This window comes from Erpetoichthys calabaricus, chromosome 1, assembly GCF_900747795.2.
Source record: "Erpetoichthys calabaricus chromosome 1, fErpCal1.3, whole genome shotgun sequence".
NCBI classification, from domain to species: Eukaryota; Metazoa; Chordata; class Cladistia; order Polypteriformes; family Polypteridae; genus Erpetoichthys; species Erpetoichthys calabaricus.
In genome coordinates this window covers 318,199,221-318,214,320 of record NC_041394.2, presented here as the reverse complement: position 1 = coordinate 318,214,320, position 15,100 = coordinate 318,199,221, and the positions used below count along the sequence as shown (strand labels likewise).

The following is a 15,100-nucleotide window of genomic DNA, read 5'->3' as shown; positions in this document are numbered from 1 at the left end:
CCTTTAAGCAGCATGCAACAGTGTGAACTTGGCCCCGTGTGAGGCTATGGGTGGGCTTTGGGAGTCTGACCTGCAAGACCACCCGAGACTGCTAGCTGAAGCTGTAGCTAGAGGACCTCAGGAGCAGAACTGCCCCCAGAAAGTAGTCCAGACACCTCCCCAAGAAGGATCGATTACTTCTGGTTCAAAAGGTCAGCAGCCCTGATGAGTTTGGTGTGGAGTACAGGGATGGGCTCAGCCTGCAATGATTAAGAGGAGGAACGGGGAGCATTTGTGTGTTCTGGGAAGTCGTGGTACTGGTAATGGTGGGAGAGCTCCTGTCATGTGGTGTTAAGTACAGTACTTTTCACATCCCACATTGTTGTCTAGGCTCAGAGGGGCTGGAGATTTATTGTTTCCTTTTATTTATTTGTTTTAGTTGCTTTGTATTCTCCTTTTGTATTTTCATTTAGTTAATAAAATATGACTTTAGTCATTTGGGGACTGCTGTGCAGCATGTCTAAAAGCTGACAACATTTAATAAATCTTATTAAACAGGAATCCCTCTTTTTTTTTTTTTTTTTTTGCACAAGTGAGCCTGGACAAGATAGCATATTTATAAAATAAAACCGAGGACATCACTGTGGAAAGAAAACATTCCATCATCTGTCCAATTTGCAAACCCACTAACTCCAGCTCAGAGCCATAGGCCAGACATCAAGAGGCAATACAACGTTATAAAGCATTATAAAGCATTAACTTCCAAAGCCACTAAATGAAGTTATCAATTAAAGCAGAACAATCAGAATTGAAATCTTCTCAATGATATTTTTAATATCATCAATACCGAGATTTTGGAGGAGATTGAACCAGTGCTCTACTCTGAATGCCCCTCTCATTTTTACCCCTGACGTGCTCATCTATCCAAGCCCAGAGCTTTATATTCTTTAGCACAAATTCTTACTTCCATCAACATGTCAGACTTGCAGCACACTTCTAAAAGAATAAGCTCAGCAGGTGGGTTGTAACTGGGCTTCTTCACCAGGAAGCCACCCAGTCACTTGCTTATCACAGGCCCACTCTTAGAAGACATGGCACAGATTCTCCATTAGAGTACATGGGCAGTTTGGGATTGCAGACTGACCATTTTCATTAGTGATACTGTTCTCCATTAACTCCACTGGCTAATCCCAAGGCCCCAAGTTTGAATTCTGCAGCTCCTCAAAGAGGACAGTGACTTGGGTGGAATTCACCTGAGTGAACTCCTAAGCACTGCCAGATACTTGCTGAAAACCTTCTGAATATATTCTTGCAATTCTAGGGAACAATTAAACCGTAGATGACTTAGCTTTTGGCACTCAGGCCCCTGAACTCTGGAGTGATCCTTTCCATATTAGAATCAAAATGAAGTTATTACTGTATATTAGCATAGCACACTCTTTAGAGTTGCTTGTGAAACTGTTTATATTGTACTATTGCTTTTTTCTAGTGTTTTGCCACAAGTATCTAGTTGATTAGCATTCTTATGGTCATTTAGTTCTCAAAAGTACAAAAAAAGGGAAATTCACTTACATTTACAAAATTAGATGAATGACAAGTATAACAAGGAGAAGAAAGTGCAATGCGTGAAGTGCGTTGGTTATAGAATGCTGTGATATTTACGTCTCCAACGCTCTGCATAGCAGTCAGATATTCAGGTTACACCCCAAGTTCACAATTTGAGTCCCTTGAAGATTCAGTGTTTTTGAACCAGTTGTTGCAAACTCTGCAGTACTGTCTCCCTGATCATAAACACAAGAAGACTTTCTCCACTGGGTGGGTGCAGTCTACAAATTACAATGCAAGTATTTCCAAAGGACTTAAAACAAGATGGATGATAAGCTCTTGAAGCTGCCAGTCCTCTTTCTGAGTTCTCCACATTTTTAGACACTTCAAAGTGAAGCTGCCCCTCTGTTTTTTTTTTTTTTTTGGTAAGGCCTCAGTGTAAATGGAGTGTTAGGATACCCACAGCTTGAGGAATCCAAAGCAGCTGGGGCTGGCCACTGATGCTGACCAGGATGCGATTCTCTTGGCGCATCTCCTGATGTCCACAATACAATTTTTTTTTGTGTAATTATAGTAATCATGGTGACCACCTACTGTTAAGCCTTTGCCATTCTTTCTTTTCTGTAAGTCTTCTGAAGAGAATGTGTGGATATGTTTACCATTTAACAGTTGTCCGCTTTAGTTCTGGGAAAAAATAACATCACCTTAATGTCCCTTTGGCTAGGGTTCCCTGAGGGTTTGGAGTTCTTGGTTGTTAGCCATGAATTGAGGCGCCTGAACAACACAACTTTAACAAATGGTCAGCTGAACTACCGACAAACACAAGATGAATGGGCAGACTTGTTGCAAGACAGTCGGGTTTAACCCTAACCCTTCACATCATATATGAGGAACTGTACACAATAGCAGATCAAAATCCCCCCTTTTGAATTTGGGGAAAAAAACACCTTTGTCGTTTGCAAATATGTGAAATATTCTATAAGCTTGTGTGTCACCATTTTCATTGCCAAGCTAAACATTTTAAATGGAAAAATTGTGCGCTTTGGAGCGTCCAGTCCCTCCAATGACAGGACAAAAACAACCAAACTGACAATGGCAGATCCCCCTTAAGTGGAATAACTGGGTACATGTGAGACAACATCTGGACACAAGACTGGCACAACAAGCAATTTGCACACAGCGGGCTGCTCGAGGCTCAATCAGAGGGTCTTCCTACTTTTCAGGTGACGTCTGCAAGCTTTTTTCTTCTCATTATATTCTTCTCTTGCTCTGATATATACAGCTCTGGGTGATGGGGTGAATGGTGCTATGTCACCAGAAACAAACTAATTTTCTGTATATTGAAGTGAATTCAAAAAAGTGGTACAAACCTGAGCTTTATCTGGCACTAGTATCATCAATGCCTGTTCCATAGCAACACAACACCACATTTGTTCTGGCAATAAAGAGGTAAAGTGAACTTCTTTCACAGGGTGCATATATGACAAAAGCAGACGACCAGACCGCACAATTCATTGACTTATGCCTAGTGTGCTGTTTCCAGTCTCCCAACATCACAGTTACTGGACATCTGATTGGCTGGATCTTGTCTGTTTTGAACAGAAGATCAGTGATTACATGTAGTACATCAGTGTATTTAGTGCAGCAAGGTGCACATCATCTCATGCTGGTTCCACAAACGTGACAGTTTTCCCAAATGACCTGCACAGTCTACATATCTCCGCGTTAACAGTGAACCTATGGGCTGAGGTGGAAAGGGAGATGCAAAAATTTGGGTCCCCTTGTAATTTTGCTGATTTGAATGCATGTAACTGCTCAATGCTGATTACTTGCAACACCAAATTGGTTGGATCAGCTCGTTAAGCCTTGAACTTCATAGACAGGTGTGTCCGATCATGAGAAAAGGTATCTAAGGTGGTCAACTGCAAGTTGTGCTTCCCTTTGACTCTCCTCTGAAGAGTGACAGCTTGGGATCCTTCATAGCAACTCTCAAAAGATCTGAAAACAAAGATTGTTCAGTCTCATGGTTTAGGGGAAGGCTACAAAAAGCTCTCAGAGGTTTAAACTGTCAGTTTCAACTGTAAGGAATGTAATCAGGAAATGGAAGGCCACAGGCACAGTTGCTGTTAAACCCAGCAGGTCTGGCAGGCCAAGAAAAATACAGGAGCGGCATTTGCGCAGAATTGTGAGAATGGTTACAGTCAACTCACAGATCACCTCTAAAGACCTGCAAGAACATCTTGCTGCAGATGGTGTATCTGTACATCATTCTACAATTCAGCGCAATTTGCACAAAAAACATCTGTATGGCAGGGTGATGAGAAAGAAGCCCTTTCTGCACTCACGGCACAGAGTTTCTTGTTGTATGCAAATGCTCATTTAGACAAGCCAGATTCATTTTGGAACAAAGTGCTTTGGATTGATGAGACAAAAATTGAGTTATTTGGTCATAAAGCGTTTTGCATGGCGGAAGAACAACACCGCATTCCAAGAAAAACACCTGCTACCTACTGTCAAATTTGGTGGAGGTTCTATCATGTGGTGGGGCTGTGTGGCTAGTTTAGGGACTGGGGACCTTGTTAAAGTTGAGGGTCGGATGAATTCAACCCAATATCAACAAATTCTTCAGTATAATATTCAAGCATCAGTCACAAAGTTGAAGTTACGCAGGGGTTGGATATTCCAACAAGACAATGACCCAAAACACAGTTCGAAATCTACAAAGGCATTCATGCAGAGGGAGAAGTACGATGTTCTGGAATGGCCATCACAGTCCCCTGACTTGAATATCATTGAAAATCTATGGGATGAGTCGAAGCAGGCTGTCCATGCTCGGCAGCCATCAAATTTAACTGAACTGGAGAGATTTTGATTGGAAGAATGGTCAAAAATACCTCCATCCAGAATCCAGACACTCATCAAAGGCTATAGGAGGCGTCTAGAGGCTGTTATATTTGCAAAAGGAGGCTCAACTAAGTATTGATGTAATATCTGTTGGGGTGCCCAAATGCACCGGTCTAATTTTGTTATGATGCATATTTTCTGTTAATCTAATAAACTTAATGTCACTACTGAAATACTACTGTTTCCATAAGTCATGTCATATATTAAAAGGAAGTTGCTACTTTGAAAGCTCAGCCAATGAAACAAAAATGTAAAGAATTAAGAGGGGTTCCCAAACTTTTTCATCGTCTGGTGACTGGCTCCTAATTTATTTTCAGGTGCCAACCTCTTTGATGATCTGTGCTCAGGCCGTGTCGTTGGGATGAGATGAGAGCCTGGGATAGCCTGACTGGGTGTTGGTTTACCCTGCTGTGAGACAAAAAGAAAGGGACAGTTTAGTATTTAGCCAAATGGAGGGAGGAGGTTAAGTGCAGCAAAGGATGCTGACAAGGTAAGCTGGATAGCCTCATGGCTGCAGTGTGAGAGGCTGGAGCGCTGCACAGGAGTGATTTGTGGGTGGAGGTGGCAGTTTGAATGCGAGAAGTGTATTGGGCCAACGCACATGTCCATGGGAGGTGCCTGCACCCTGGCAGTGCTATATCACCTGCAAAAGAAGAGCAACAAGTGAGGTAGCAGTTAGTAGAAGCAGTGTGAGAGCCTGGAGCAAGTTCAGGAGAGGAGACTGGACTGTGAATTCATGTCTCACAAGTGCATGCACACACAGGAGGACTTGTTACTACATGAAAAAGGAGCTGCAATTAATAGATTGAATGCAGCAGTGTGAACTTGGCAGTGTGTGAGCCTGTGGGTGGGGTTGGGCTCAGCCTCTGTTGGTGTGGTGCATGTAAAGACTGAAGTTTAGCAACCTTCTGCTCATTCTGTGGAAGAAGGGGATACAGTATGTGGAGGTTAAGGCCTCCGGTTATCATTAAGGTGAATACAAGAACACAGGAAGGACAGACGCTGCAGTTGCTTTAGAGAATTCGGTTTGGCTGCTTGTAGTCCTCTGAAATTCCCAGAAGGGACAGAAGGTACGGCAGTGTCTGCAAAACATAGTCCTCCAAAAGACCTGATTTGGCATGAGGTCAGTGGTTGGTCATTTTTGGACAGATGATTCATTGACACCTCAGACCAGATTTTCTTCTTAGTGCTACTTCTGCGCTGTACCAGGGCGGGCTGATGGTGGCAGGCTTTGATCAGAGGGGAATAGAAAAGAAATTCAGAAAGTCTTGCTGCTAAAATGGGCTCCACTTATTTCTGTTTCTTTAGCACATAAGGTCCCAGCAATTCATGTAAAATAAGTTCTAAGAGCCAACATTTGGAAAAGTCATGTTTAACAAGCAAAGCAAAAATAAACACTCTCTAAAATGAAAGATCTTCTATTGAAAACATTACATTTAAGCAGGAAAGAATTTTTTTTAAAAAGTAAATCCTTAAAAGGTCCGTCTCCCAGGTGCGTGAATGTCAGATTGCCTCAGTCTGCACTTGTGGTTGGACACACTTATGTGACAGCTACCTACATGACCTCATGGAAGAACCTCAAGTAAACTCAGTTTATTATCAACAGGGAAAATTTTAATAGAACATGTCTGCTCCAATTTCACAACCCTTCACCAGCTAATGACACACTCAATAGTTCTTCAGGCTGGTCAGTGCCAAGTTGAACACTTACATCGGTCATATACAGAAGTATAAAATTACATTTATACACAGGGAAAATATACATTGTCACATTACCAAATTTATTTTTTAACAAAAAGTAAAAGTGTGAAAACTATGGAATCATTTTCTTTGACTCCATATTGTACTTTGCTGATGCATGTTCTGTTCTTTGGCTGGTGGGGTGTAATAATCAATAGTGAATTATTTTATATGTGATGCACGCTTTTGACCATCCATTACCTAGAGAAACACAGTGACACATTTCGATAAAAATAATATATGGGTAAGTAAGCCCACACTGTTTAGAGGCCACTGCCTAGAGACCGTCAGCATAATGGATGCATTACTCATGGCAGGCACCATTTAGAGACAAGAGGAGAGAAGCTCCATTACTTGTAGGAGTACCTGGGTAGTCGTTTACTGCAGTTGTAACCCTTGCCATGCAGTATGTTGTCATTAAACTGACCGCTCTCCATCATTGACTTTGTGGGTGACTAGAACTCCGATCACTGTCTCAATTAGACAAGGCTACGCCTGCTAGAATAAAAAGAAAAAGCAGAAAATCAATGATGTCATTTTCATTTATACATGCCACCGCATTGTCTCCTTTGGAATAATCTTCACACTCTTGGAAATTTTTGTTTTCTCCAAAATGAATATTGAAAGCTTGTTACTGTGTTTTTGTTACGTGACAGTCTCTTAAAAAAAGTAATAGAGAATTAAAAAGTGTCAAAGTACTTCCACTCAACTCAAACACACAAATATGTTACATCTGCTTGTGTCCAGTTCTTAGTAGTTCAGCTGATTCTGTTTATCCCACATGAGAATTTGGGCTCTTTTTTTTGTCTCCTGTTCTGCCCACCTGTCATACTGAAGGCTGTGGTTCCAAATGAATCTCATGGCAAATGTGGGGATAAAATATCAAAGGTAGGGGGCTGGATTGATAGGTAGGTGGGAAAAGGCCCTGTAGTGTCTGACAGCCTGAGCCCACTGAGTTTCTAAGGCCGCTCAGGTCCCATGGCATTGGTAGGACAGTGTTGGATTGGATTGCTTAGCAGTGTAGCAGAGACATGATGTTGTCTAAGCTGCTGGCTATCGTAAGCAGGTGTCACACCCTCTGTAGTGGCACCCTGGTCAACCTCCATAACACTTTCACTAATAGGCTGACTGTATCAGAGGTCAGTTTAGGGGGGGTGGGGGACTGTAGAGATTTCAGTGTTTTGTGAACATCTATTAAGAGATTTTGACCTTCATCAATACCCAGTAGTAGCTGTTTCTGGAATCATGACCTTTAAAATTGGTAAGCTTGGATTAGACCAATAACTGGACCTTCTGATGAGGCCTACAATTAGTTAACAAACCATGGACTGCCTGGGACTGAGATAGGTTGGTTAGGTATGGCAGCAAGAAAGAGAAATAAGTGCTAAAGAAATCTGAGACACTGGGGCAGCATATGGTGGGGCCAATAGTGGTGGCTATGAACAGAGGCCACTGTGCATTCTGCCTGTGTTCACTGCACTTTCTCCAACTCCTTTGGATCTGGCATACAACATTCCAAAACGGAGCATGTTAAGTCGATAGGCAACTGTAAATTGGCCCATTTTGGGTGAGTGTTCACCGTTATGGATTGATAATCCATCAAATCATGTCTGTGTTGTCTGTCCTTGAACGTTCATGTGTGTGAAGACAGTGAAACCTCCCTTTGGACTGCTACATGACGGCAACTGTTCTAGTGCAGGCCACATGGGTCAGCTGAACAATTTGGCACGACATTATTATAAAGCCATACTTTTCAGACCATTTATCCCTGAAGTGATTAATTGTGGGATTAATTTTCCTTTGAAGACATTCTGACAGACATTTCTGCTAGCTAACTTGCAACCTGAATTTTGAAAGTGATTTCCTCTCTAGTACCACTAGTTATTGTTGGTTTATCTTGTTTTGTCTTTGTTAAATATTTTTAAGTAGCACTTTGAGATTTACTACTAATATAAAGTGCCTTATAAATAAAATGAATTATTATTATTATTCTGGTAAAGGTTTGGGTACAACAACTACAGATTTTTTTTGAGCAAATTTAAATTGAAATAACTGAGCTTACTCATTTGGATTGATAAAAATTCCAGAGTGAACTCAGGGCAGCATGTGCTTAATGATTATTTATCTTGCCTCAATGTAAATAAATTTGGAGGATTTGAACGGACTTAACACATTTATGACATGAATTAAGGCTATGATGCGTGATATCGTTAGATAGGAGTGTCCAGAAGTGTATGTGAGAGAGAACTTCTTAAACTGAGTGTGTCTGTTGGCTTTTGTTGGCCCTGCAATAGTCTGACAACCCATCTAGTGTTGGGTCCTGCCCTGCACAAACAGTTGCTGGGAGGGTAGCCATTTCTTTGCAAATTTTCAATCAAATAAACAGCTTCAGAAAATAAAATAATCAACGCCACTTGTAAGCACGTCTTATTGGTAGAACTAAAAATCTGATTACTTAGCATTGGTACAATAAACCATCCTTGGTGCTGAAGAGCTATTTCACCAAAATTAAATCGCACTGTTTATTTTTTAGTATTCCAGCATGCAATGTTAGAGCCACTTTTATGATCTCATTGAAGGGAACACAAAGAAGAGGCAATCTTAAAGAAGTAAACAGTCGCCTTGACTGAACCAAGTATCGTCACAAAAAGTGATAATCAGAATACATGCTCCCTATTTCTGTCCAGTCTGCCAGCTGTTCTAATTGTATGACTATAATTTCCCATTTACAAACAAAAGGTGACATTTTTACAAAAGAAAACCACTGTAACCCACCACTATCTACAGTACCTCTGTATTTGTAATGTTTCATCCTGTCTTTTGCAGTGACCCGGCCAGCCTCCTTTATTCTCGGCACCAGATAAGAGTTCCTCCGGGGCTGTGCCAGGTGTTGCAAGGCCAACTGAAGAAGGGAATGTCCTCAAAGTGCCCTTTTCAATATGTTTGTTGCAGGTTTTAAATATTTTTGCAGTGATGCTTAGTCCTACCAATGTGGCCTATTTGCTGAAGTCTTTGACCACTGAACATAAATGGCCCATTCATTCCCTATCACTGAACCTAGGGTGAACAGTTTTTAAATTTCTGTGTAATACCAACAATACAATTCTTTGGGATGGTGGTCTCTATGAGGGTTATGTATAAAATAAAATTAAATGGATAGAACATGCCATCCACCTCTGGCCTTTTTGATGCACACTGTATCAGTCTTTTAAAAGTCCGGCCCTGAATGTTGGATGACAGTTAATTTCTGAATGTCTGTGAGACATGGAATCTCCACAGTTCCCCTACGTGTTCTGTAAAAGGTGATATTCCTGGGTGCCTCATTGGTGGACTTGTTTAATTTTTAAATGCTACTGAAACAAAGCTATTTTCAGCTCCAGTGATTCCTTGGTTTTTCTTTGATTTCCTTGCTTCAAAATGCAATTTTTAGCCAAAGTGCAGGGGAAAGTGTAATTGAAAGAGTTGCGTCCATTTGTCTCATGATGAAACAATGAGAGGTGATTTCCTCGAGTAATGAAATTCCTCCAAAGGTATTTCCACATTAAGTTCATTGTTTAAATGGGTATTTACAACAGATGGTTGAATCTGAAGTCTGAGGAAGGCAAAGGCCTATTGTTCTATGCCAACAAATTGGAAGGTTAGGAAGACAGGATGACTGAATTTAATAATAATATACTAAATAATTATTTACATTTATATAGTGCTTTTATCACTACTCAAAGTGCTCTCTCCACAGGGTGGACCCACAACATGAAACCATGATCTCTTTACTACTACTGTGCCACCTGTGCACAAAGGACTTCTTTCTTGCATGTCCACTCTTTGGCATCATGGTCAACAACGATGCATTAAAATACACAACTCCATTTTATTTAATGAAAAAAACTAATTGGCTTACCTGATCTAGCTTTATCCCTGTTACAGTGGCATTGGTTCAGCGACACTCTCAATGCCTGACACCATCCATCCATCCATTATCCAACCCACTATACCCTAACTACAGGGTCACGGGGGGTCTGCTGGAGCCAATCCCAGCCAACACAGGGCACAAGGCAGGAAACAAACCCCGGACAGGGCGCCAGCCCACCACAGATGCCTGACACTTTGTGGGGCAAAAACAAACCTTAAGAAAAACTCCAGTATAATTAGCTCTACAGTGCCCACCGTACTCCTCATCATCTCCATGACCCTCCAATAATGCTTCTCAATCCCTCTTAATCCAGTTCAGGGTTGAGGGGGGGCCAGTTGGTTGAGGGTCTATAGTCCAACTCCGTACGACTGGTACTATTCAGCTCGAGTTGAACTATTTACGCAGTCATTCAGTGTGTGAACCCTTAAATTTCCATACAGGGTCATGGAGCTCTGGAGTTTGATTCTAGGCACAATTCAGTCCTCTGTGGAGGACAGTGGATCATACAGTAAAGCCATGTAAGATACATTTTTTGACACTAATGTCTAGCTTTTATTTATTTTTTTTTTTTTTATGGATAGCTGCAATCAACTGTAGTGGCAGTAAAAAAGTCACATATGTTTAAGTCACTAAAACACACCTTCAATGCCTGGCCTAAAACTGAATGATAATATTAGAGATTTCCAGTAAGAAAATCCATGTATAATACAATCAGATGTTAGAATTTTGTTTTTTAATCAGATGGATATTTTAGAGTCTCTCTATATATTAGTGCTGTCTTTTACCAAGACAGGCCAGGCTTTGCTGTCTGCCTGTGAACAGAGCAGCTGTCATGAACAATCAGTTTCATGTACACATCTAATGAGGTCTTACAAAAAGAGGACAGGGAAAGCTTTCTCCATGGAATATCAAATCTGTGGTGAAGGACTCTGTCTAACACAAAGGGCCAGGCGCTGTCTTGTGCTTGTGATGAAATGCCGCCATACCAGTAGTGATCACTTTCCACTGAGGTGATATGATGTAGCCAAACATCACTACTAAAGGCAATGCACAATCGATGATAACAAATCAAACTGCATTCACAAACCACTAATCATTTATCAGGGATGGCTGTGTATAGAAAGTAAATGGAGTTGTGTAAAAAGGGGATACATTGTCCCTCCAAAATATAAAAAAGATTTTCTTATACATTGTTTTTCAACACTGAAAGCCTCTCAAGTAATTTGTGAAATGATTCTTCCCAAAATCACTAATCTCCTCACTTTAGTATTCACATAATTGTCTGGCTGTCTATTTTTATGACTTGTTTTTCTCTCTCTCTAGTATTTCCTTTGCCTATTCCCTCCTAAACTTTCCTTCTTTACTGGTGGTGGGGCCACATTTTCCTGGGCACCATCTGCACTCAAAGCCCTTACTAGCTGAATATGTCAAGAACAAAACCATGCAGAGCTTTCCACATCCATATCAACCTGCAAACAAAAGCAAAATGAAACTGCCAGAGGACTGGACCATACAGGGAGTCTGCTGCCATTTCCTTTTCCTCCCTTATCATTTCAATTTCAACTCTGCACTACATAACCCAAGATGCACCTGGGCAGCTTGGCAATGTGGGTGCCAGGTGGATGCAAAGGGGGTTAAGAACTCATCACAAAAATGAACTTTTTTTCTGCATCGCTGCTTCTGAGGTTAGGAGTTATCAGTGTTTTGCTTTGCAGTTTTGGACATACTGCTGTCCACTATGTTACATACTATATAATTAATAAACAATTTATAAAAACAATATCAAATTTAATTTTATAAGTTAACATAAATAGGTAAACAGAGATACCATGATTTAGTGCATGATTATTTTACATAATCTCTGCATGCTAATATAAGTTTTCAAATAAAAATATAGATTTATCAGTGTAAAAATAAATACAATATTTACAAATCAATTTTGACAAAAACAAATCGAAACTCTTCATGGAGGAGGAAGTGCTGGAATGCTGTAACACAAACATAACAAACCCTTCTCCGTTGAAACATGACGGTGTCATCAGCAATCTGATTTGAAGTCACGTTCACTGTGCATTTTGAGGCCTGCTTCCCGTGGTTATGCTAAAGCCATTAGGCACCGCAATGCAGGTAGCTTTGGAAGGAACAAGGCACAGAGAGGTGAGGGAAGCGAGGATTTGCCATGCCTTACCGCTGAAGGTACTCGACTGATAGCTTGTGCCTTTGTATTCTGATACGGATCTGCGAATAACGTGCTTTCTAAACAAATTGTCTAAGTGTATCTAAAAGCTCTAATGCAAGGAGAATAATTAAAAACAGTTTCTAAGCAAAATGATATCAATAAATAACCAAAAATAAATGTGCTGTACTAATAAAGTGAAGCCCACACAAACTCGAAATCACAGTATAATGACAGTGACATTTCACACTCCCAAATACACATGGGCTGGAAATTTACAAAATCCACAAATGATTAGCAACTTTACCCCCTTTTGGAGACTCTCATTGGAACCAACGTATGCCTTCTGTTAGGGCAGTAATGCTACACTTTGTTAACTGGCATGCGTTAATGACGTCCTCAGTGAGAGGTGACAGCACCCCCAGTCAGAAGTCACACGAGATGAGACAGCAATGAATTTATCCAAATAAGCTTCTCAGCACTTGCCATTGAATTTCTTTCTGCTGATATAATCAGGACCGTGTGTCTGACACAACATGTCATGTCCTTATTGCTGATCTTCAGCTGAAGCCGTAGGCTGTTTTTTTTTTTCTTAACATTTCACTCACAGACTTTGGTTGAACTAACCATCTCTTCAGAATGTGTGAACTTCTTACAGTCTGCATTCCTGCATGTTTCTCCTTCTTTGTTGAGGACTGATTTGGTCAAGCCAGTGGATAATGTTTCTCAACTTTGTTTCCTTGAATGCGTCTTTGTATGCGATCAAGTTTGGCCAGGTTTTCCTTAAGTAGCTTGCTGCCTGGAGTCAGCTGTAAAGCCTTCTCATAGTAAGTCCGAGCAGAATCATAGTCGCCCTGCAAACAAAAGACACCATTTACTCACAAAACTATGGAAACAAAAGCTGCCAGACTGCTCATCACTGCTAATTACTTTGCTTTTAAAATATTGTGATGACAAATAAACTGTACAGTAAATGTCATATATAAATTCATATGAGGAGTTAACATTTCACATGCATTGAAAGAAGTGATCTCAAATACTGTTATTTTTAACTACAGGGCATTCTTCACAATACCGCTTAGTCAGAAGGAGTACAACTGCAGCATGTGTGACCACAGCTTAATGCAGAGTGTCTTCTGAGGAAAAGAAGACATTTTCCCAACCTGTGATGCTGTTTTTCAGGTAAGGAAGCTAGAAACTACAAGGCTAGGTCGTTACACTCAATATAGCACCGTAGACTGGTGACATGTTTCATATTGTTTAGCACATCCATCCATTATCCAACCCGCTATATCCCAACTACAGGGTCACGGGGGTCTGCTGGAGCCAATCCCAGCCAACATAGGGCACAAGGCAGGAAACAAACCCTGGGCACGGCACCAGCCGATCACAGGGCACACACACCAAGCACACACTAGGGATAATTTAGAATCGCCAGTCCACCTAACCTGCATGTCTTTGGACTGTGGGAGGAAACTGGAGTACCCGGAGGAAAGCCACGCAGACACGGGGAGAACATACAAACTCCACGCAGGGAGGACCTGGGAAGTGAACCCGGGTCTCCTAACTGCAAGGCAGCAGCGCTACCCACTGCGCCACCGTGCCTCCCTTGTTTAGCACATGCAAATAAAAATTCCACCGTACATGTTACAGTAATAACACTACAAACTTATAAGGGGACAGGTGTGATATTAGGTAAACTCACATTTATTTGCTTGAAAGACACTTTTATCCAAAGCAACTTGCAAAACAGGTAATTTGGCAATGGTAGCGGGTTATGAATTGGCAGAAGGAGAGTACAAAATAAAGGGAACGACAAAGAAAGAATTAACTGGAAAAGAAAGAGCACCCTGAAAGATATTGTGTAAGCTGGGTTCTGAGATGTGGGAACATCTGAACTCTGGCTAAAGCAATTAATCAGCCCCAAAATCAACTGAAAGCGAATTTAACAGATACTGTATTTCTAATAATATGGCTGGGGCTGAAGACAACATACAGATTCTCAGATCCCTGATATCACGTACTTTCAGTAAGATTCTGAGAAAACAGAGTGCTTCTTATTTTTAAAAACCATAACATTTTATTCTTTGTTAATGAACTGAAATCCTTAAAGGCAGTGATATTTCAGATATATGCAGTGTTTGGTAAATACACCATGTTTTTCCATGACTTAATATGAAGAGTTATGTAAATGTTTATAGTACTGTAGGGCACATTTCACTGGTACTTAAAAACACACCTTCAATTAGAGTGTTAATAGTGACTGAAGAGACAACAATCTAAAAAAAGCACATTGATCATAAAAAAGGGTTTATCTAAAGGAGTATTCATGAAAGTGGTGTGCATTTTGGCATTTCCACTAAACTGGAACTTGACAGTCTCCCTCTAGAATAACAGTGCCTAGTCCACAGTACAGCAAATATTAAAGCCATTTGTGCACATTATCCTCTGCAAGAATCACTACATGGTGAACAATGGAGCTGTTTCTGCGAGTGCAGACTGTGGAGCTGGCCCTCTGATGTCACATACAGTATCCCCACGTGAGCACAGCCGGAGTACAGTGAGTGAACAACAAAGCAAAAGGGAATCAAGGGAAAAACCGCAATATGATATTATAATAACAGCACAAATGAGTGACAATGCAAAGGCAGCCTTCTATGAAAAAACATATGAGAGAATACAGAAGACCAAATATAAATATACTGATCAAAGAATATTGAATTATTCAAAAATATGTAATTGAATATAAAAGAACTGAACTAAACTGAAAAGATCTACATTTTTAATATTAGAAATTTCTGCAAGAGGGGAAAAAGAAAAAAATGAAAACTATGTAAGTAATAGTC

At 40.6% G+C, this 15,100-nt stretch overlaps 1 protein-coding gene across 1 annotated transcript in view; it reads right to left on the bottom strand.

Annotated features, from left to right (window-relative positions):
* Positions 1-6,823: 6,823 nt before the first annotated feature.
* Positions 6,824-15,100, bottom strand: part of tmtc1 (transmembrane O-mannosyltransferase targeting cadherins 1) — a 607,165-nt gene continuing 598,888 nt past the window's right edge. Inside the window, exon 20 of the mRNA XM_051929219.1 lies at positions 6,824-13,108. Within this exon, the coding sequence (XP_051785179.1) occupies positions 12,959-13,108 (150 nt within the window). The 3' untranslated portion in view covers positions 6,824-12,958. The remainder of the gene's footprint in view (positions 13,109-15,100) is intronic.